At 39.0% G+C, this 21497-nt stretch overlaps 1 protein-coding gene across 5 annotated transcripts in view; it reads right to left on the bottom strand.

Moving 5' to 3' along the window:
* EPHB1 (EPH receptor B1) overlaps positions 1 to 21232 on the bottom strand; it is a 705608-nt gene extending 684376 nt beyond the window's left edge. For all 5 annotated transcript variants that reach the window (XM_031959775.1, XM_031959773.1, XM_031959774.1 and 2 more), the window contains exon 1: positions 20934 to 21232. In XM_031959775.1, the coding sequence (XP_031815635.1) occupies positions 20934 to 20991 (58 nt within the window). In that variant the 5' untranslated portion in view covers positions 20992 to 21232. The remainder of the gene's footprint in view (positions 1 to 20933) is intronic.
* Positions 21233 to 21497: the final 265 nt, after the last annotated feature.

Genomic DNA, 21497 nt, shown 5'->3' with positions numbered 1-21497 from the left:
ACTCTCCTTTAAATGAAATTTAGTATTTTTTGTAATTATATTTATTTTTTAATTTATCCTGAAAAGAAATCCAGAGGCCTTATTATTTTCTACCAAAGGAATCACACACACACACACACACAGAGAGAGAGAGAGAGAGAAAGAGAGAGAGAGAGAGAGAGAGAGAGAGAGAGAGAGAGAGAGAGAGAGAGAGATAAAACAACTTAGACAGATTTTTCCCCATTTTTCTAAAGGGAGCTCAAGTCCCTTTTCCTTCATGAAGTGGTTTCCCCAGAGAGAAAAGAACAAGAAGGAAAGTTAGTCCAGGGAAGAAAGGAAGGTGGAGAGAACTCAGTTCAGAATATTCAGGAATGGTATGAATGGGAATATGGAGTTGCAGTACATATGGAGGGCTAGAAGGAAATAGGATTGTGGTCTGTTTGTCTCTTCTCCACTCTTTGATAATTCCTCACCCTAAGTATGTGAACAGAGAATGAATCTATTTGCTAAATAGGAGACATTAGAGATCTCTTGTGGCCTGTTTCGGAAGGAAATTGCCTTGTATAGATGTGGGCCCTGGGTTATCCAAATGTTCAAAATGCCCTCCCCCTAACTTTGGATTCATATTAAGCTTCTAGTCTAAACCATTCATTTGACAATCATGGAAACTATGGTCATATGATTTCCTGCAGTGTTTCAGGTACTGTTATTGTTATTTAATTTTTATACATTTACCTTTTATCTGCCTAACTCTATTATGAATTCTTTGGGAGTAACAAAATATTACTTGTACTTCCTTATAGCCCCTTGAAATATATTGTATTAGATTAGTTAGGTTTCCAATTAATTTTGGTCTACTTTTCCATGGGCCTTTATTACATGTAATTTCTATTTTATCATAATCTGAAAAGGATGTATTTAATATTTCTGCCTTTCTGTATTTGGCTATGAGATTTTAATGCCCTAAATACCTAAGTGTGCCCTGAAATATGGTCATTTTTTTTTGTGTAGGTACTACGTACAGTTGAGAAAAAGGTATATTCTTTTCTATCTGCATTCAATTTTCTCCAAAGGTCTATCATACTTAACTTTTCTAAAATGAAGTGCATTGCATATAGTAGATGATCAATACTTATTTATTTATTGCACAGTATTTTATTTATATTTATTTATCTAATATTTTTAAGGTATAGTATGTAGATGTAATAAATGGAAAGCTGGCCTCAGAGACAAGGAATCTTCTTGTTATTCAGTCATATCTGATTCTTTATGATTCCATTTAGGATTTTCTTGGCAGAGATACTAAAGTGGTTTACCATTTCTTTTTCCAACTCATTTTACACATGAGGAAACTGAGGAAATCGAGATAAATGACTTGCTCAGGGAGATATAACATGTATAAGGGTTTGAAATGATATTTGAATTCAGGAAAGTGAGTCTTCCTGATCCCAAGCTTGGGATTCTATCCACTGCACCACCTAGCTGCCCCGAGAGGCAGAAAACATGGGTTCAAATCCTGACTCAGATATATATCTACTATCTGACATGGGGCAAGCAAATTAAATTCTCTATATTAGAGGCAGTTCTCTAAGATGATAAATTGCATAGAAGTTGCCAACCTGTATACATAGAGAGAGATTCGTCACTTGAAAAATTCCCTATACTTAAAAGGACCTCTAACCCTTTAAACTTAAGTGACTTTTATATAACAGTATCTTCACTTAGTTACACCGTAATCCTTCAAGGAAGCAATATGGCATTATTATCCCCACTTTATAGGTAAAGAAACTGAGACTCAGGAAGGTTTTGTTAGTTCCCCATGATGACATAAATAATTAGTATCAGGGATGGAATTTTAGACCCCAAATTTCTCTAAGCATTAGGTCAAATAGGAGAGAGACAGAAAGAGAGAAAGAGATGTGTATTATATATGTATGCATCCAGAGCATCTTCAGTCTCTGATCTACACCTGGCCACTGGACCCAGATGGCTCTAGAGGAGACAGTGAGGCAGGTGACCTTGCACAGCCCTCCCTCAGTTAAATTCAACTCACTTGAACGTCATAGTATCAGCTCCTTGATGCCATGGTTCTCTTCAAAAACAAAGCACAAACTACAACAAATGTATGCATATGTGTATGTGTATATGCATATGTGTGTATAAATATACATGTGAGCATATAGGTCTGTGTTTATATATGTATGTATAAATATTATATGTGTGTATGTATATGTATGCATATAATGTATAATGTATATTGTATAATATATTTACATGTATACATAAATACAACACACATATACATGCACATGTTTATGTTAATATATTTTATATAATATAAATTCATATAAATATATAAATGTTCCATACTTATATACCTATGTGCACACATGTGTATTATATGTGTGTGTGTCCATATATTCACATATATGCAACCTACATACAAATGTATTACGTCTTTATATTCCTTTCTGTATAGACTTGTCCACACATACATATAAAATAAATACAAGGTAATGGGGGAAAGGAACAGAAGCTGAGGGTGGGCATGAGAAAGGCCTAATGTAGGCGGTGCTAAGGCCCAGACAAACCAAGAACTTAAACTCAGAATCCTAGAGTTACTGAGTAACAGAGCTGGGGCTCACAAAGGCTCCTAATTTCTTTCCTTGGAAGACTGCTTGACAGAGTGGAAAGTGTTGAATCTGAAGGACCTGGTTTCAATTCCCAGTTCTACAATGTACCCTATGACTTTAGACAAGTCACATCTCTGGGTCTCAATTCATTCCCCTCTGAAAAAGTGAAGGTGTTTTTGACTAAGACGGCCTCTCAACGTCTTTTTCAGCTCTGTCTATGATCCTATGGTCCCTACATCATGCTCCTCCCCAACCTCCCATAGTAGCTAAAAGGAAAGACATGGACAGTTTATTTTATTTTGTTTTGTTTTCTTCAATGTCCAGTCTGAGGCTATATCCCATGAGGAGGCAGGGAGGGTCCACAGCACAGAAGTAGCAGCAACAACAGCAGCAGGGTGAATTTGAAACAAGCTTCAGGAAAATACAGCCAGGCCAGAAACAAATCCCAACCGGCACCCTCAGCAGCTGTGGGAAGACTCAGAAGTTCAAAGGGTCTGCCTTCATGTGCTAGTAAAATACTAAGAAAAAAACATAAGCACAATTAGCCAAGGCCCTGCCACCACTCACAGAGAAGTCCCGGGATGAAGGGATTTGCAGTGATTCCACATTCCTCTCATTTCTTCCTATGTCCAAAGGACATAAAGATCCCTTAGGGAGCTCTTCCAGTGAAGTCAGGAAGCTGTTGTATTTCTCTGTCCCACTCTCTAAGGGGCTGCCCTCAAATGTCCTTCCAAGCTCACAGCTGACTTTAAATCATAGCCTCCTCCTCTGAGCTCAGCTGCTGATCTTAAGTGGGACCAATTCCCCTCCCAGTAGCACTATCAGCCAGAGTAGAGAGGACAATGTAGGCAAAGGGGCTGGATGAAGGAGAGGAATCTGACTCATTTCAAATGCCACAACAATCAGCCAGCCCTAACAAAAATCTCAGGACCCTTCCAGGGCATTATTATGTATGGATAGAGCACCACCACCACATAAAGGATGTGTGTCCAAACCACACTGCTAGCTGTGGAAGGCAGCCAGAGAGCCCGGAGAGCAGCCAACAAGGATGCTGGAAGAGCCTAAAGACCAGGGACCCAGCTTCAGGTACCCTCAAGCTGGCCCTGCAGTCTCCAGCTGATCTCCGAGGAGGAGGCTATGATTTAAAGTCAGTTGTAAGCTTGGAAAGATGCCTGAGGGGTGGAGAGTGCAAGAGAAAAACCCAAGCAGCTTCCCCCTTGTGACCTAGAGCAGGCCAAGGAAACCTACTGGACTTATCTCCCTCTTTTGTAGAAAGAGATAATGACATCTCTGTTATGGACCTCACAAGGTTGCTGTGTCGGAAAGCTCTGTAAATCACAATATAAAGCACAATATAAAAAGGACTTATAGAGAGTAGTTTGTGTTGGGTGGAGTTGGGAGGTTTTATTTTGTTTTAATTTGATTTAATTTGTTTGTTTTTGGTTTGGTTTGGGTCCAAAGCTGTGATTTCATGTGTTTAGGACATTCCCAAACAAGAGTTTCCCTCCTTTGATACAAATGGAGACTCAGTGTAGTCTTACAAACGTGTGAGGAGCACTGAGGAGTTACTCACAGTCACAAAGCCAGTGTATGGTCAAGTGTTCTAGTTAACTCACTCATCTTTTCAGTTCCCTGTTCCAAATAATTCTCTAAGATTCAGAATTGCAGAGAGGATGCTGATCTGCATTGAGAGAGGAAACTCCTCAATGAAATCACAGTTCTGGTAAGCAACAGCAGCAGCAACCACAACAACAGGAACAAACAACAACAACAACAATAACAATAGTGTTTTGTGTTTCTGTTATATAAATAATGTGTAATAATGATTAGTTATAAGGTTATTTGAGTTTGCAAAGGGAACATGCATTATATCAACTGATCTCTGCAACAACAGTGTAAACTAGAAACTTCTCTCCCTATTTCAGAATCAAGAAAACCGTTTTAAACCAGTTAAGTGATTTTCCCCAACTCACAAAGCTAATAAATATATATCACTATCCACTTGGCAACCCTGCCTTTCTTTATGTGGAAGTGGGAGACAATGGATAAATAAGCCAAAGAATATGAGTAGAAAATAGAAAGAGAAGGGATGGAAGTGGAATAGACATATAGAAGGACTGCATGAAAGCAAACTTGTGGATTATTTAGACTTTTTTAATAATAAATTTTTACTTTCAAAATACATGCAAAGATTGTTTTCAACATTCATCTTTGCAAAATCTTGTGTTCCCTTCCTCTCTTCCTCCCCCATCCCCCCCCCCAACAACAAGTAATCTAATATGGGCCAAACACGAATATTTCTTCTAAACATATTTCTACATTTATCATGTTGCGCAAGAAAAATCTGATCAAAAAGGGGGGAGAAGAGGGGGAAAAGCAAACAAATAACAAAAAAAGAGTTGAAACTACTATGTTGTGATCCACATTCAGTCCTCATAGTCCTTTTAGATGCAGATGGATCTCTCCATCACATCTATTGGAATTGGTCTGAATTACTGGGCTTTCTTAGCTTATAGTTACAATAACCTCTGTGTGGTCCACATTAATCAATGTTTGCGGAATGAATGTTTAAATAAAATAAAATGAACCCCATCCTCAAATTTAAGAACTGCTGTTTCAGTAAAATGGAGCATCCAAAGCGCTAGCTCCATCGTTAGAAGAGCTACAGTTAAATACATACTAGATGTTGTCCTCAGGCAATCATTCAACCTTTCTAGCCCTGGTTTCCCCATCTATAAAATGAGCATAACAAAGTGCCTGCCTCCCTGGGTTGTTGTGAGGAACAAATGAGTCAATATATGCAAAATGATCTATGAATTATTCTTTATTATTATGCTTTTCCAAGCTGGTTGGATTATCTGAGCTTTTCTCTAGCTTCTCCTTCCTGTCAATTGCCTTTTGACAATTTTTTGCCTTATTATCATCTCCAGTAAGGAAGAGAGAAAGGAGACAAGAGAAGATCAAATTCAAATCTGTCATATTCAAAATTTATTGCTAGTGATGGCAGAGGGGGTTGGACTGGGAGGCAGGGAAAATAGTGAAGGGGAAGGAAACCCAAGCTATTGGCAAGATTAAAAATTGGGAATTATTGGAAAATTTCATTTCTCTAAGCTAGTCCTGCCTCCCATGACAATGAATAATGGAGAGCTGATGGTAATTGAAAATGGAAATACTTCCCTCTCCAAAGCAGCAATAAAAAGTGGTCTGCCTGAGTTAGGAGGTTTCTATCTGACTAAGAGAAATAATCATATCAGCTCTGGAGGAAGATAAGAAAAGAACTATCTTCCTTTCTCATCTTTCTCTTTAAATAGTTACAGAGACAAAAGCACAGAATACAGCAATATCTGATACCCCCAAGCATCAGGTAAGCCAATTTGTACCAAAACATTTTTCTGTCTTTAAAAATCATACATGATCATTTTACGGGTTGCCGGCCCTCAGGGAGCAGTTTATAACACAAACTACTACATTAAAGTACTAAAAAGGCCCTAGGGTTACCAAGAAAACAGCATTATCCCTGCCCTTGAGAAGCTTATGTTCTGCTGAACAAAATTCCAGTTTAGAGCAAAATTCTAATTTTGATTGAGCTCTTTAAATATATCCTTACAGCTGATGCCTGGGTTCGGTTTTGTTTTGTTTTTGGAAGAGATTATATTCCTGAGATTATTGGAGGGGAGAAGCCAGAGGAACTAGGCTTAGATTATCTAACCATAAAAAAACTAACCTCAAAAGCAGAACCAGGAGAACAATCAATGACATCTCAAATGGCTTTGTAATGATAGTGGAAAAAGAGACTGAGAGACAAAGACATGGAGAGAAAGAGAGGAATGGAGAAGACAGAGACAGAGGTGGAGAGAGAACAAAATTTACTTTTAAAATTCTAAAAGACTTAAGATCTCCGATTGGTATATTATTGGTATTGGCTGTTGATGATCTATGCTGCCTACCTCTTGAGAAAATGGTAATGACGATCACAAGATGCAGAATGAGGCGTACATTATGGAATCTGGCCAATGTGGGAATTTGTTCTGCTAGAGTATGCCTACTTATTTCATGGGTTTTCTTTGTGTGTGGGGATGGGGAATGAAGAGGAGAGAGAGAAAATAAATGTTCTACTATGCCCCACAGACTAATCAATTGTGCATACCCTTTGATCCAGCAGTGTTTCTACTGGGCTTATATCCCAAAAAGATCATAAAAAACGAAAAAAGAATCACAGGGGCAAAAATGTTTGTAGCAGCCATTTTTTATAGTGGCAAGGAACTGGAAGCTGAATGTTTGTTCATTAGTTGGAGAATGGCTGAATAAGTTATGATATATGAATGTTATAGAATATTATTGTTCTGTAAGAAATGACCAACAGGATGATTTCAGAAAAGCCTGGAGAGACTTACAGGAACTGATGCCAAATGAAATGAGAAGAACCAGGAGATCATTGTACACAGCAACAACAAGATTATATGATGATGAATTCTGATGGATGTAACTTTCTTCAACAGTGAGATGATTCATGCCAATTCCAATGAACTTGTGATGGAGAGAGCCATCTGAACCCAGAGAGAGAACTGTGGGAGATGAATGTGGATCAAAACATAATATTTTCACTTTTTATTGTGTTCATTTGAATTTTGTTTTCTTTCTCATTTCCCTCTTTTGATTTGATTTTTCTTGTGTAACATGATAATTGTGGAAATAGAAGAATTGCACATATGTAATATATTGGATTATTTGTCATGTAGGGAATAGGTAGGGGAAAGGGAAGAAAAATTTGGAATAGAAGGTTTTGCAAAGGTGAATGTTGAAAATTGTCTATGCATATGTTTTGAAAATAAGCTTTAATTCAATAAAATTAAAATTTTTAAAATAATGACGAGTAGTCAGATGTCAGAAAGATGTGGAAAGAATTATATGAATTGATGCAAAGCAAAGTAAACAGAGCCAAGAGAATCTGGTAACAGCAACATTATAGGATGATCAACTAGGAATGACATAGCTCTTCTGAGTAATACAGTAATCTAAGATACTTAGGAATCATGAGGAAAAATCTTATTCACATCCAGAGAAAGAACTGATGGAGTCTAAATAAAGATTGAAGCATACTATTTTCACTTTCTTTAAATAAAAGAAAGAAAAGAAATGTTCTAAAGAAATGTTGAAAATATACATCTATACACATGCATATATACTTGTGTCTATATATATATATATATGTACAATGTATACATTTGCATATGTATGTATATATACTTATTAAAAGCATGGGGGAATGTAAGGTTTTTAGGAGCAATTTTCAATCTTGGAGTCTGGCATCATTCAGGAAGCAAGCAAATTTTTGCTAAGTGCCTTTTATTTGTACAAGCATCAACACTACCATGATAACAATGCAACATATTTTGGGGGAAGCTTTCAGATTTAGTATTTTCCCCATCACCCTAATACAGGTCCTCCTCACCCCTCACCTGAGCTACTGACTACATGGAACTTCTTCTTGGTCTCTATTTCTCATCTCCCCTCACTTTCTTTAATTAATCCTCCACACAACTGCCAAGATAATCTTCCTAAGATCCAGCTCTGAAAATGGCACTCTTCTTCCCACTTAAGAAGCCACAGCAATTCCTTCTTTGCCTCCAGGTTAAAGTACAAACTCTTCACTTGGTATTTAAAGTCCTTCCCAATCAAGGTCCAACCTACTTTTTCAGACATTTCACTCCTCTTTATGAACTCTCTGAGAGTTTCAGATTAACTGACCTATCTGCTGGCCCCTTAGCATTCTAGCCTCCTTACAGGTTGTCCCCCAAGCCTGGAATGTACTCCCTGACTCACCGCCACCTAAACTGCTCAGTTTTCTTTGTCTTAATTGAAGTCATATCCCATACCACCTTTCCTGGTCCTCAGATAGCCAGTCAATCAATAAGCATTTATTTAGATCCTTTATCTTTGTAAATGCTATATCTCTCTCAGAAGAATATAAGATGTTTAAAAGCCTAAATGTTACACTTTTGGTTTTGAGTCAATAATGACTGGCACATAGTAGACACTTAATAAATGCTTATTGATTGGTTGGTGAATTGAACAGAATTATGGTCATTTTACAGTTGAAAAGCAAAGTGATTTGCCCAAGTTCATAGATAGCAGAGCTAAAACCAAACTCAAGTTTTCTAACCTCAAGTTCAAATCTCTTTTAGGTATTCATAAATCCATATGCTCCATCCTCCATAAGTTCCTGGTCAAACAACCAGACCATCCTATATTTATGACCAGCAATACCATCATGAGACAAATAGGGGCAGCTATGTGATGCAAGGGCTAGAGTACTAGTCTTGGAATCAGGAAGACATCTTTCTAAATTCAAATCTGGCTTTAGACAATAACTAGCTATGTGACCCTAGGCAATTCACTTACTTCTTTTTGCCTCAGTTTTCTCTTTTGTAAAATGATCTGGAGAAGAAAATGGCAAGACACTCCAGCATCTTTACCAAGGAAACCCTGGGGGTCATGAAGAGTCATGACTGAACAGCAATACTTATGAACCTCGGACAATTAACTTCCCCATTAGGTCTAAATTTATCAAGTTTATTCTACCTAAAAAGTTGTAGTAGCTCTGCAGATGATCAAGAGGAACTCATACATATTTCTACTTTCTGTTTTTATATGCCCAAGAAGCCCTGCATTGTAGGAAGGGTTCTTAAAAGAAGGATTGTCTTTACAAAAGAAGTAGCTGTTTTTAATTACTAAAGTATTAAGGGATTCATTTTGATCTCTATGTTGGGGTGTCTAGAATACATAATGTACAGCACTGCCTATGCTCAATAAAATTGAACTGGAGATCTTTCTCTACCCAAATTCTAAACATAAATAGGCTCACAAAGTTATACCATACGCATAGCTTAGCCCTCTATCTCTGGGAACACCTGTATGAAAATTAGTGCAGACAGTGGTGTACTCTAAGCAAATATCCTCAGAAAAAACTCTATAATCTATGGTCTTTTTAACTTCCATTTTACTTATCTTTCTTCTCCCTCTATCCCTAACTCTTTCTGTCTTCTCTGTGTGTATGTGCCTTTCTGTATTCTTCTCTCTCTTTCTGTCTCTGCTACTTCCATACCTCTATCTCTGTCTATCTCTCTGTCTCATCTCTCTCTCAGTCTCTCTGTCTCTTTTAGTCTCTCCCTGTATGTGTCTCCCTCCCTCTACCTTAAAGAAGTCATTTAAAATGTCTATCAATCAATCCACAAACATTTATTAAGTACTTCCATGTTATGCAGCCCAAGCCAAACTAAGTCCTCTAAGATTTTATTGTCAAGAGAAGGAAACTAGTAATCTTCCATGAGTCAAATGGTTCAGATTGCCTGAGACCCCTTACTATTCAAATAAATTTCATAAAAATCAGATAAGAAGGCCTCTCTTTTAATCTTTATATAGAACTGAGCCAGCTTATATGATATAGCCTAGAAATTTTTCATGAAGAATTTTTCTTTTAAATAAGAAATCTCTCCCAGGATGTTACTTTATTATTGTAGTAATTTCCTCACACAAGCAGCCATTCTAAAACTGCTGTTTCTTCACCACATTTGAAGAAGAAAATCTGATTGAGATATTCAGGTCGCTTAAGTGGCTAGTACAGAATAGGGACACATAAAAACAAATCCATCCAAAGAACACTCAATCTTGGGATTCTGGTACAAGGACACACACACATTAAGACTATGGAAATTAAAATGAGAATTTTACTCAAAATTTCCTGCTGCAAAATAAGATGATAGATTTGTCAGGTGTCAGGAGGAAACAATTTTGTAAAATAACAACTAAAAAAACCATCAGCAGGTACAGCCACCTCCTGATGATTCAAGTTATACAATTGACATATTGTTCAGTCTTTCCCCTTCTCCCCTTTGTCTCTCCAGACATCTGCCTTCCCTTGAGCCATTTCTCTACTCAACTTTTATGGACACATTGGCAGGGGCAGATATTAGGAGAGATTATATTACATCTCTACATGGGAGAAAGGTAAGTGGATGGGGAAAGATAGAAGCTTTTAGTCAAAATTCTGTTTGGATTATCTTTGTGTTTCAATTCTCTTGCTGTTTCTGCCTAGTACATGGTCTCTGTCTCAGGTGCTGATAAGGGCACCTTATCATACAAAGAGCATGACTGTGAGCTGGGACCTGGTGGAATTAGCATTATCATTATTCCTTCTCCTGAGGGAGTGTGAGCTAACAAGAAAGGAACAGACCAGTGGTAATGCTTAGCCTAGGGAAGGCCCTTGAACCCAGATATACCTAGCCCATCCTTTAACTATGGTGGGAATAGTTCCTCCCCTTCATGTTGAGATCCTCTATGGTCTCATGATATTCATGGCTCTTTCCTTTGCTCTGTCTTCCTATTGGACATATTGCCCCCATTATATCATTACCAGCCATGGGGACTCATCTAGTATTATAAAAGATGATTAGATCAACAAGATGGTTTCAGAAAGGCCTGGAGTTACATGAACTGATGCTAAGTGAAGTGAGCAGAACTAGGAGATCATTGTATATGGCAACAACAAGATTACATAATGATCAATTCTGATGGACATGGCTCTTTTCAACAACAAAGTGATTCCAACCAGTTCCAATGGTCTTGTGATGGAGAGAACCATCTGCACTCAGTGAGAGGACTGCGGGAACTAAGTGTGGATCACAACCTAGTATTTTTGCTTTTTGTTGTTGTTTTCTTGCTTTTTTTTCTTTCTCATTTTTTTTCCTTTTTGATCTAATTTTTCTTCTGCAGCATGATATTAGTAGAAATATGTATAGAAGAATTGCATGTGCTTAATATATATTGGATTCTATCTAGGAGAAGGGATAGGGGAAAGAAAGGGAGAAAAAAACTGGACACAAGGTTTTACAAAGGTAAATGTTGAAAATTACTTATGAATGTGTTTTTAAATAAAAAGTTTTAATAAAAAAAAGAGGATCAGTAGCAAAAACTGAGCGTGTTGGCTGCCTCTACCATCCCCTCAGTTAACTCAGCCCTATCCTCCTTTCTTTTCCTATCTTTCTTTGTTCTCCCTTTCTACTGAATTCTCTAGAATCTCCCTTTATTGTTTTTTTTAATAGCTTTTTATTGACAGAACATATGCATGGGTAATTTTTCAACATTGACCCTTGCAAACATTTCTGTTCCAGCTTTTCCCTTCCTTCCTTCCACTTCCTCCCCTAGATGACAGGCAGTCTCATACATGTTAAACATGTTAAAGTATATCTTAAATACAATATATGTGTACATATTTATGCAGTTTTCTTGTTGCACAAGAAAAATCTGATTTAGAAAAGTAAAAATGACCTAGGAAGGAAAACAAAAATGCAAACAAACAACAACAGAAAGAATTTAAATGCTATGTTGTGGTCCATACTCATTTCCCAGTGTTCTTTTGTGGTGTGTAGCTGGTTCTGTTCATCACTGATCAGTTGGAATTGAGTTGGATCCTCTCACTGTTAAAAAGGGCCACTTCCATCAGAATTGATCCTCATACAGTATTGTTGTTGAAGTATATAATGATCTTCTGGTTCTGCTCATTTCACTCAGCATCAGTTCATGTAAGTCTCTCCAAGCCTCTCTGTATTCATCCTGCTGGTCATTTCTTACAGAACAATAATATTCCATAACATTCATATACCACAATTTACTCAACCATTCTCTAACTGATGGGCATCCATTCAATTCCCAGTTTCTAGCCACTACAAAAAGGGCTGCCACAAACATTTTTGCACATACAGGTCCCTTTTCCTTCCTTAATATCTCTTTGGTATATAAACCCAGTAGTAACACTGCTGGATCAAAGGGTATTCACAGTTTGATAACTTTTTGAGTATAGTTCCAAATTGTTCTCCAGAATGGTTGTTCACAACTCCAACAATGCACCAATATCCTAGTTTTCCCACATCCCCTTCAACATTCATCATTATCTTTTCCTGTCATCTTAGCCAATCTGATAGGTGTATAGTGGTATCTCAGAGTTGTCTTAATTTGCATTTCTCTGATCAATAGTGATTTGGAACATCTTTTCATATGAGTAGAAATAGTTTCAATTTCGTCATCTGAAAACTGTTCATATCCTTTGACCATTTATCAATTGGAGAATGGCTTGATTTCTTATAAATTTAGAGTCAATTCTCTATATATTTTGGAAATGAGACCTTTATCAGAACCTTTTTTTAAAATAACTTTTTATTGACAGAACCCATGCCAGGGTAATTTTTTACAACGTTATCCCTTGCACTCACTTCTGTTCCGATTTTTCCCCTCCCTTCCTCCACCCCCTCCCCCAGATGGCAAGCATATCAGAACCTTTAACTATAAAAATGTTTTCCTAGTTTATTGCTGAATCTCCCTTTATTGTTAGCAAACTCTTTCTTTCTAGACCTCTTCTTTTACATTTCTTCTATTTTCTCAAAAGTTAGCTTTCTCTTAAAGATAGCCTTTCTCTTGGTATCCTTTCCCACAATCACTGCTATACAAGTTCTTGGGAAGTAGATGTCATGCTCCTTGATACTAGGAGCTTTTAGACATTTCCTCTGCCACCATCATTCAGCAACCAGCTTTGATTTTTCAAGTTCACTCCATCCTATCCAGTTCTTTGTGTTTGTCATTTAAGAGCCTCTTGGTCTCTTATTTCTCTCTAATTAGTTCAGTACCTGGCTCATTAAAGGCAGCTAAGTGGTGTAGTGGATAGAGTATTGAGTTTGGAATTAGGAAGATCTGAATTAAAATCTGGCCTCAGACACTTCATAGCTGTGTAATCCTAGGCAAGTGGTTTAACTCTCAATTTACCTCAATTTCTTCATCTGCAAAATGAGCTGGAAAAGGATATGTGTCTAGTATCTCTAGTATCTCTGCCAAGAAAATCCTAAAAGGGGTCGCAAAGACTGAATAGGACTGGAAATTTAACAATAACAATATCTAGCTTATTGGCTTCCTTCCCCCAACTCCCCTGTTCCCATTGAAACACCATGACCTCAAATGTCCTAATAATCCTTAACTCAATTCTCACGACAAATGTCTTTAATTTACCACAGTCACATATAGGAGTAGTCCTATCTTAAATCCCTGTTACACAACTAATTTGCCTAAAATTCTGGAACTTTTTGGCTATAGTAAGAGACAGAGTCAGAGAGATAAAGAGACAGAGAGAACAATAGAGAGACAAAGGTTCCCATATGATATGAATACAGGATAAGGATTAGACATGTGCTTTATTAATATAGAAAACTCCCAGATGAGGAAACTTCTTCTACTAATATAAAGCGGCACCTCTCTTCAATAACAATCTTCAAGAGTTGTCTAAAGTGGAGATGTCAAGCACTCAGGTCACATGTAGCCCTCAACACTTCTCAGAACAATTCCAACTCTAATTTTTGTTGTTGCTGTTTAGTCATTTTCAGTTGTGCCCAATTCTTCATGACTTCATTTGGAGTTTTCTTGGCAAAGAAACTGGAGTGATTTTGCCATATCCTTCTCTGTTTCATTTTACAGATGAGGAAACTGAGGCAAATAGGGTAAAGTGACTTGCTCAGGGTCACACAATTAGTAAGTATCTGAAGCCAGATTTTAATTCAGAAGGATGAGTCTTCCTGACTCCAGACCCAGCATTTGTCCACTGAACTAGTTGCCTAGCAATTGGGAAGTAATTAACAAAATTAAAAGTACAATAGTACATATATAATGTTAACATGTGGTTTTCTAAATCTTTAGCAGCCAGCAGGGATCCTAATGAATGGATTAAGAATGATCCATTTGAGTTTGACACTACTAGACTAGAACACTGACTAATTCAATGAGTTGCCCTGGGTCACAGAGATATCATATATCAAAGTTGGGTCTTTTTACTTTAAAGCCAGCTCTCACTCCACATTGTCATGATGATTCCTATGTCCAAGAAAACTAAGATCTGCCCAGACTGGGTCCAGTTTAGCTTGAATACTCCTTCTTATAGGCATACCCAAAATGTTTTAGGTTCTCAAATGATATTTTCCTCTCTTCCCATTCAAAATTGCCAACCCAGCTCAAACTAGAAAATTGTTTCCATAGACCAGTGTTACCAAGATCACTTGTTTGTAATTCATAACTGTTTTTTCTTTAATATGATTCTCCTTTTCATTTCTGTGATTTTTTTTTTCTAAAATGCTTCAGGCAACTTTATATATATATGGAAAGAGAGATACAAGTAGATTTGGTAATTTCCCCAAAGCTACAAATCTAGTAAGTAACAAGATTAAGACTAGCTAACCAGTTTCCTGATTCAATCTTCTTTGTTGTTATTTACACTGTCCACCACTTCATTGTCAACCAATGTCTACTGAATGCCTTATAAATGCTAGTGGAAGAGAGTCCAAGATAGGTCAGCTGTGGCTCCTTTTCCCTTCTATGATTCTATTACAGATAGAAAACATCCATAAGAAAAATGGGTTTCAGTGAATTATTTCCCAGGTCAACACAAAAGCCCTGCATGGGTATGTAACCTTCCCTGGTGCCACGTCTCCCTTTTTGACCCTATTCATTTTTATTGAATTAAATACTGTCTTTACTGAGAAGGTTGAAAAAAATGATCTGGCTAAGTCAGAGTCCCAAATCATTATGGTTCATGTGCTCTATACAATGATCATCAAAGCACTTAATATTTATTAAGTCCAAGAAGCTTCAATAATGATGAGAATAGATTTAGCAAATTGAAGCCCAGTAGCTATACATATACTAAGAGTATGTGATCCAAGGATGACAGCCCTGATGCCTAATATCAGGAGTATAGACCAGGAGCTGTCAGGATGGAGACATAGATGGCATTAGATTTTCCACAAAAGAATTCATATGTATACTTTTTTTTTAGCACCAATCACTGCCAAAAAAACCCAAAACCAACATGAGGAAGCCTAAAATCCCCCTTTAGACAACCTCATCCTTATATGGGGAAGAAAAAAAGAAAGATCCTTGCCCTTACCAGAATGACTTTTCTAATACAAAGTCAGTCCGAGATTCATTGTGCCCCCAAAAGGAGTTTACACGATAATAGTTATAAAACTGGAGGTATTTTAGAGGCCTTTAAGTCTAACTCTCTTATTTTACAAATAGGGAAACTGAGACACATAAAGATTAAGTTGCTTGCCCAGAATCACATGGCTAATAGTATCTGAGGTGAGAGATTAATTTAAGTCTTCCTACTCCAAAATCAGTCCAAATCCTGTCCAATAACAGAAATAAACCCTGATAACTATAAGTCTCTCTTTCCTGATCTTAACATACAGCTCTCCCTTAATAGGTCCTGAAGAGGATCACTAAATCACCCCACATCAGGCTGTTGTACTTTTGTCCCCCCAAACTAAGGTGGCAACCCACCATATATTTGTTGTGCTCAGTTAAGTCTGAAGGGCCAGAGGGATCATCATATTAGGGATTCATCTTTGTGACTATGCTGCCTGAGTCTTGTCAGAACCAGCATGAACCCTGATATCTGCCTCAGAAATCTGCTCCCTAGCATACTGAGTGACAGGGGTCCTACATGCCCCTGCCTTCACTGGCTGTCAGCAGTTTTCCTAGTTAGAATATAAAGGTCTTTGGTAAGTTCCCTAAAAGTAGGGGGGGTTCATATGGAGGCAGGGGAGGAAGGGTGGAAGGGAGAGGGATAGTAAGACTATGGAAAAGGCTTCTCTGTCTTTTTTCACTGCCAGTGGGATGGGCAATGAACTTGCTCTTCCAGTGCTGTCCAATTACAGAAGGAAGCCCCCTGCAAACCAGAATTGTAAATGCTGCAGAGAAACCACTCAAGCAGAGATGTCCTGATCCAGGGCATTCATCCAAAAAGATAGGTATCTGAATTCCAAGAGGCCCACAATAATCCCCTTCTCAGTGACTGCCTACTCCTTTATGCTAGCAGGTCACCAGCTAAATCCCAAAGGATATTTTAAACACCTCTTCCTTTAGGAGCAAGTACTTGCTTAACAAATGGCCCAAAGGCTACACATGTAGCCTTGTCTGACTGAGTTGTGAGAAGGATACTGGTACACTTTTAAGTGGAAATATTGAAATCAGGAGCATAGCATCCTCCAAGAACCAGATTAGGAGGGGCAGGAAGAGAGAGACACACACACAGAGAAAGAGGAAGACACAGAAAGAAAGGAGGAAGAGAGAGAGAGAGAGAGAGAGAGAGAGAGAGAGAGAGAGAGAAGAGAGAAAAGAGGAGAGAGAAAAGAGAGATACAGAGAAAGAGAGGAGAGAGAAAGAGAGAGAGAAAGAGAGAGAGAGAAAGAGAGAGAGAGAGAGAGAGAGAAAAGAGAGAGAGAGAGAGAAAGAGAGAGAGAGAGAGAGAGAGAGAGAGAGAGAAAGAGAGAGAGAGAGAGAGAGAGAGAGAGAGAGAGAGAGAGAGAGAGCAGGAAGCTGGCAGCTTTATCCCCTGCCTGCTCTCTAGTCAACAAAAGAAACCTTTGACAATAGACTAAAATGAAATGAAATTTCATTCATACTGGAATAGGCCTTGCCCTCCCTCTCTTCCCTGAAATGGCAAAGATATATGGAAATAGGAAGGTGAGAGAGAGAAAAAGTGGGGGTATCAGATTAGCATTAAAACACTTCCTTCTCAGCCAGTCCTGATAACTCTTTTCTCCTGGACCCTGCATGCCAAAGCAGTCCATTCCATTAGAATAGCTGAACTCTGTTTCTGCTTTAGCTTACTGGGGGGTGGAAATGGGGAGGGAAAGGGAGACTCAGATGATCTTTCCCTCTCTCTGCCTGCTTCCTCTCAGTTGCTCACAGCTCTAGTGGAACAGGCTTTTTCTCAGGCATCCCTTTAACCCTGCTAAGTCCCTAGACTGGTAATTATCTTTTGTGACTGGCCCTTGCTTAGGATCCACTTTCCTCTGGGTATTGAGGCATTAGGCCAGTCATTTAAGCCGTTTGCCCAGGGGTTATCACCAGTCATGCCTACAGAATTCCCAGGACAAAACCTAACCATAAGAAGAGATTAAGAGATAGTGGCTAAAAAATAGTGGCCATATCCCTCACACCAGTGCTGCATGGGAAAGAAGTGCTGTTTGGAATTCCTATTGATTCACTTTTCTGATAATTATGCCACACTTAACACAAATCAAATGACTCTGGCAAGAGACTTGAATCCTGTAAGATCGGGAGAGCTGCATATATGTACATAGAGTGGGAAAGGAAACCTGCCGGGCAGTAGGGAATAACTGAATGATTTTTACTATCTACCATGCTAGAGATGGAGCTGTTTAAATATTCTGCTGAATATGTTGTTTTATTTAACTCTTGGTGGTAAGGTTTCCGTGACAGAGTATAAACTACTATCTATTAGGTAGGCTCTGGGCAATTGGCAAAGTTTTAGGTGGCAGGCCTGAGTGGGTAGGAGGTAGATATATCAGGAAGCGGAGGCAAGATTCTTGCCAATGGATGATGTTCCCTTATAAACCTAAGCCAAGTGATTTGTGCTCAAAGACTCCAGTTCCTGAATTCCAGGCACCTGGGTTTTTGGAATATGAACAAGAAAAAGCAAAGAGTAAAAAGAAAAAAAATTATCCACACTAAGAAAAAGGAGGATCTCAATGAAAACCTCTAGCTGCAAGTCAAGATGTGTCTGAACATTTGTTTGCAAACAATGACTCCTGCAAAATAATATCTCCCCCAGCAATCAACAGAGGTGCAAATATTCAAGTTCATTTCCTTTATTAACAATGAAATATCAAATTTGTTTCCCTACAAAAATGAACATTTTCAACATATGCAAACAAAACTGTGATGTAGCTAAAAAAGCATTTTTCTGAAAACAACTTCTCTAGTTGTATTATACAGTCAACTCACCCCTCCCACTAAGACACTGGTAGCATTCAGAAACAGTAATAAAGACAGACCACCAATAAGGATAATTATAAGTGATTGACATCTGAAGCTGAAGAAAAAGCCAAATCTCCTATCTCAAAATTAGAAATGCATACATCATTTTGGTTTTCTGTCTCTTAAAAATTGGTGCCCCCTCCAACTAGGCTTATAATCTCTGAGCTTCCAGCCACTTCTCCCTTTGCTTACTGCAGGCAGCATATGTCTCCCTTGCATCCAGCAAATTTTAATAAAGGACCCCTACAAAGACCACCAGCTGGGGCGATGGGGAAAGACAACAACAAAAAAATCACGTTCTGAAAAAAAGCGCAGGCTTTCTCTCTACTAATCTGCTCCCCCAGCAACAATGAAAGCAGAGATTTGAAAGGATGTTGCTTGTAGTTCTCATCAAAAGGAAAAAGGATTCTTAGCTGTTACTACATCACCCAAAGTATCACTATTAAGTAGAAGAATGGGGCTTTACTAGGGAGGGGAGGGAAGAGAGGTGGGCGTAGTTGGCTCAGAAGATGTGGTACCTTTCTTGTCACTTTCAACTCAGGTGCCTATATCCCAATTCCACAAGAAAAAGACAGATTGCAAGCTTTCCTTTCCATCCGAGGCTTAGCCTAGCAGCCTCATCATTTATTTTCACCGGCCAAATGAAAACCTATTTCACTTTACCAGGAGCTGAACTGGGAACTTGTAAATCTGAGCCCAAACAAATGAATAGGAGTGAATCTGTGAGGTGAAGTGGATTTAGAAACACTAGATGGTTGGACCCAATTTTATAGTTAAAAAAAGCTTTCGAAGTTTTGAAGAGGCTGTTGCTTCCCTCCTTTCTACTAAACTGAACCGCCTTTCTATGTGAATGAAGGAACTTCTTGCCCAGAACCGAATACAGTTTTCCATCCAGTGTGATGCTCTTTGGACAACCTAGAGAAGTCCAAAATATATTTCATTTGGAAAGAAACATTGGGAAGGGGAAAAGAAAAAGAGATTTTTTCACAAGATTCAGATTCATATAGGAAACAAGAGATTTTTCTTGTTTGTTTAATCTCAAGATCCAAGTTAAATACCCTTCAAGCCTTTCCCTTCATTCCTTATAATATAGTCTTGTGTGAAAAGAGATGTTGACAAAAGCCTCCTCAACTAAGATGACTTTCTTTCTCTGGGCAGAAGGAAATGGCTGTGTATGTTTAGATAGATCTAAAAATGCCTCTTCTTCTCCCATTTGAAATGCCTTACAAAGCTGTTCGCCCATCTTACATTACACTAACATGTGAAAAAGAGCCACTGCTAGTTTCATTTGAGCATGCAGGGGACAAGAAACTCCTAAAATTCACATTCCTCTATATACAGATTTTCTCCCTTATGAGGCTTCCCCCACTGTAAATCCCAGACAATCTAACATGCCTGCCTTGGTGAATCATTGAGGGAAAGGTTCTACTTCCCCTCCTTAACACAACAGGCAGTTTCTACAACTCTCAGGTCCCAGAAATCTGTCTCTGACCAACACCTCTCTGGGCTACCTGCTGCTACTTAAATCCACACAGACAGAAGGGTACCACATAGCCACATCCACATTCACAATTCCCGACAGAAAGTCGGGAAAAGGAAAACCTCTCTCTTGATTCTCGTAGCCTCCCGGCTTCGCTAAAGGAAGCTAAGCTATCTCACTGGCCCCGGAAGGAGAGGACACCACACGTTGGAGGCAAGAAAGGAGATAAATGAAACAAAAAAAATGGGGTTCGGGCAGGGAGGAGATTCAAAGGAAGGGAAGAAAGAAGAAAAAAAAAGGAGACAAGGAAGATAACGCGAAACGGGGTAGGGGAAGGAGGCGGAAGGAGGAGATAAAGAACAAGGGAGCGAAAGAGACCCATCGCGGCTGCCAATCTCGGGGAGCTGAATCACAGCGCATCTCTTGTTCAGTCTCTAACTCAAAAGCATCCCGTTCTCCCCAGAAACCACTCTTGCCCTTCTCCAAGCTCGCAGTTTGTAGAATGTAAAGCGAGTACTGCATTGCAGCTCAGTGTCTTCTCCCAGAATGGAGCAGAGAGTTAGGCGACGATGTGTAGGGGAATGAGGGAGTGGAGAGAAGGAGAAGGCGACTGGGGGGGAGGGAGGAGAGAAGGGAGGCGATGGGGAGCTGCCCGAGACAGACCACTCTACATCTGCCTGCTTTTTAAAAAAATCAAAATAAATCATCAAAACAGCACTTGTTCCTTCCATTCAAAAATCGAAATCATATCAATCCACTCGAGTAGCCCAGTCGCTTCTATTTCCCAGAGAAATCAGAACGCTGGGAGTCCCCATTAAAGCCGGCTTCCAAAAGGAGAGGGAAAGGACATGCAATATATATGCCACAGCGAAAGAAATCCAGTTACAAAACTTGCTCTTTTTTTTTTCTCTTTCTTTTTTTTTTTTGTTTGTTTGTTTTGAAGGGTGGGGGAAATATTTTACCTTCCATTGCTGCAACTGCAGATGCCAAGAGGAAAAGCATTAAAGAATCCAGTGCCATCGTAGGTGTCCCCCCAAAACTGGTTCAGAAGCAAGAGTGGTTGAAATAACTACTTCCCGGGTTGGCACTATGTATTTTCTGTCTTGTTGCTTTTGTTTTTGTATCCGTTAGCACTCCGCTCCGGACAGCGGTCCCCGATGTTCCGTGAGGATGTGTGGGCGTTTGGATGTGTGTGAATGTGTGTGTGTGTATGTGTGTGTGTGCGTGCGTGTGGAGGCGAGTCCTGGCGCGGGTGGGTGTGTGTGTGCATGTGTTTATATGTATGTGTGTGTGTGTGCGTGCGTGTGTGGCTGGGTGGGTGTGTGCGTGCGTGCGTGTGTGTGAGAGAGAGAGAGCGAGGAGCGAGAGACGAGCGAGAGAGAATGAGTCTGTATTTTAGTGTAACATTTCGAGCTACAGTAAAGAGTGGGGAGAAAACGGACTCAGCCACTGAGACTGAGGGGGGGTGGGGAGAGAGAGAGAGAGAGAGAGAGAGAGAGAGAGAGGGATCCCACTCCCCCAACCAT

Source organism: Sarcophilus harrisii, chromosome 3, assembly GCF_902635505.1.
Source record: "Sarcophilus harrisii chromosome 3, mSarHar1.11, whole genome shotgun sequence".
NCBI lineage: Eukaryota > Metazoa > Chordata > Mammalia > Dasyuromorphia > Dasyuridae > Sarcophilus > Sarcophilus harrisii.
Note: the sequence above shows the minus strand (reverse complement) of the source record. Positions and strands in the feature narration are given on the sequence as shown.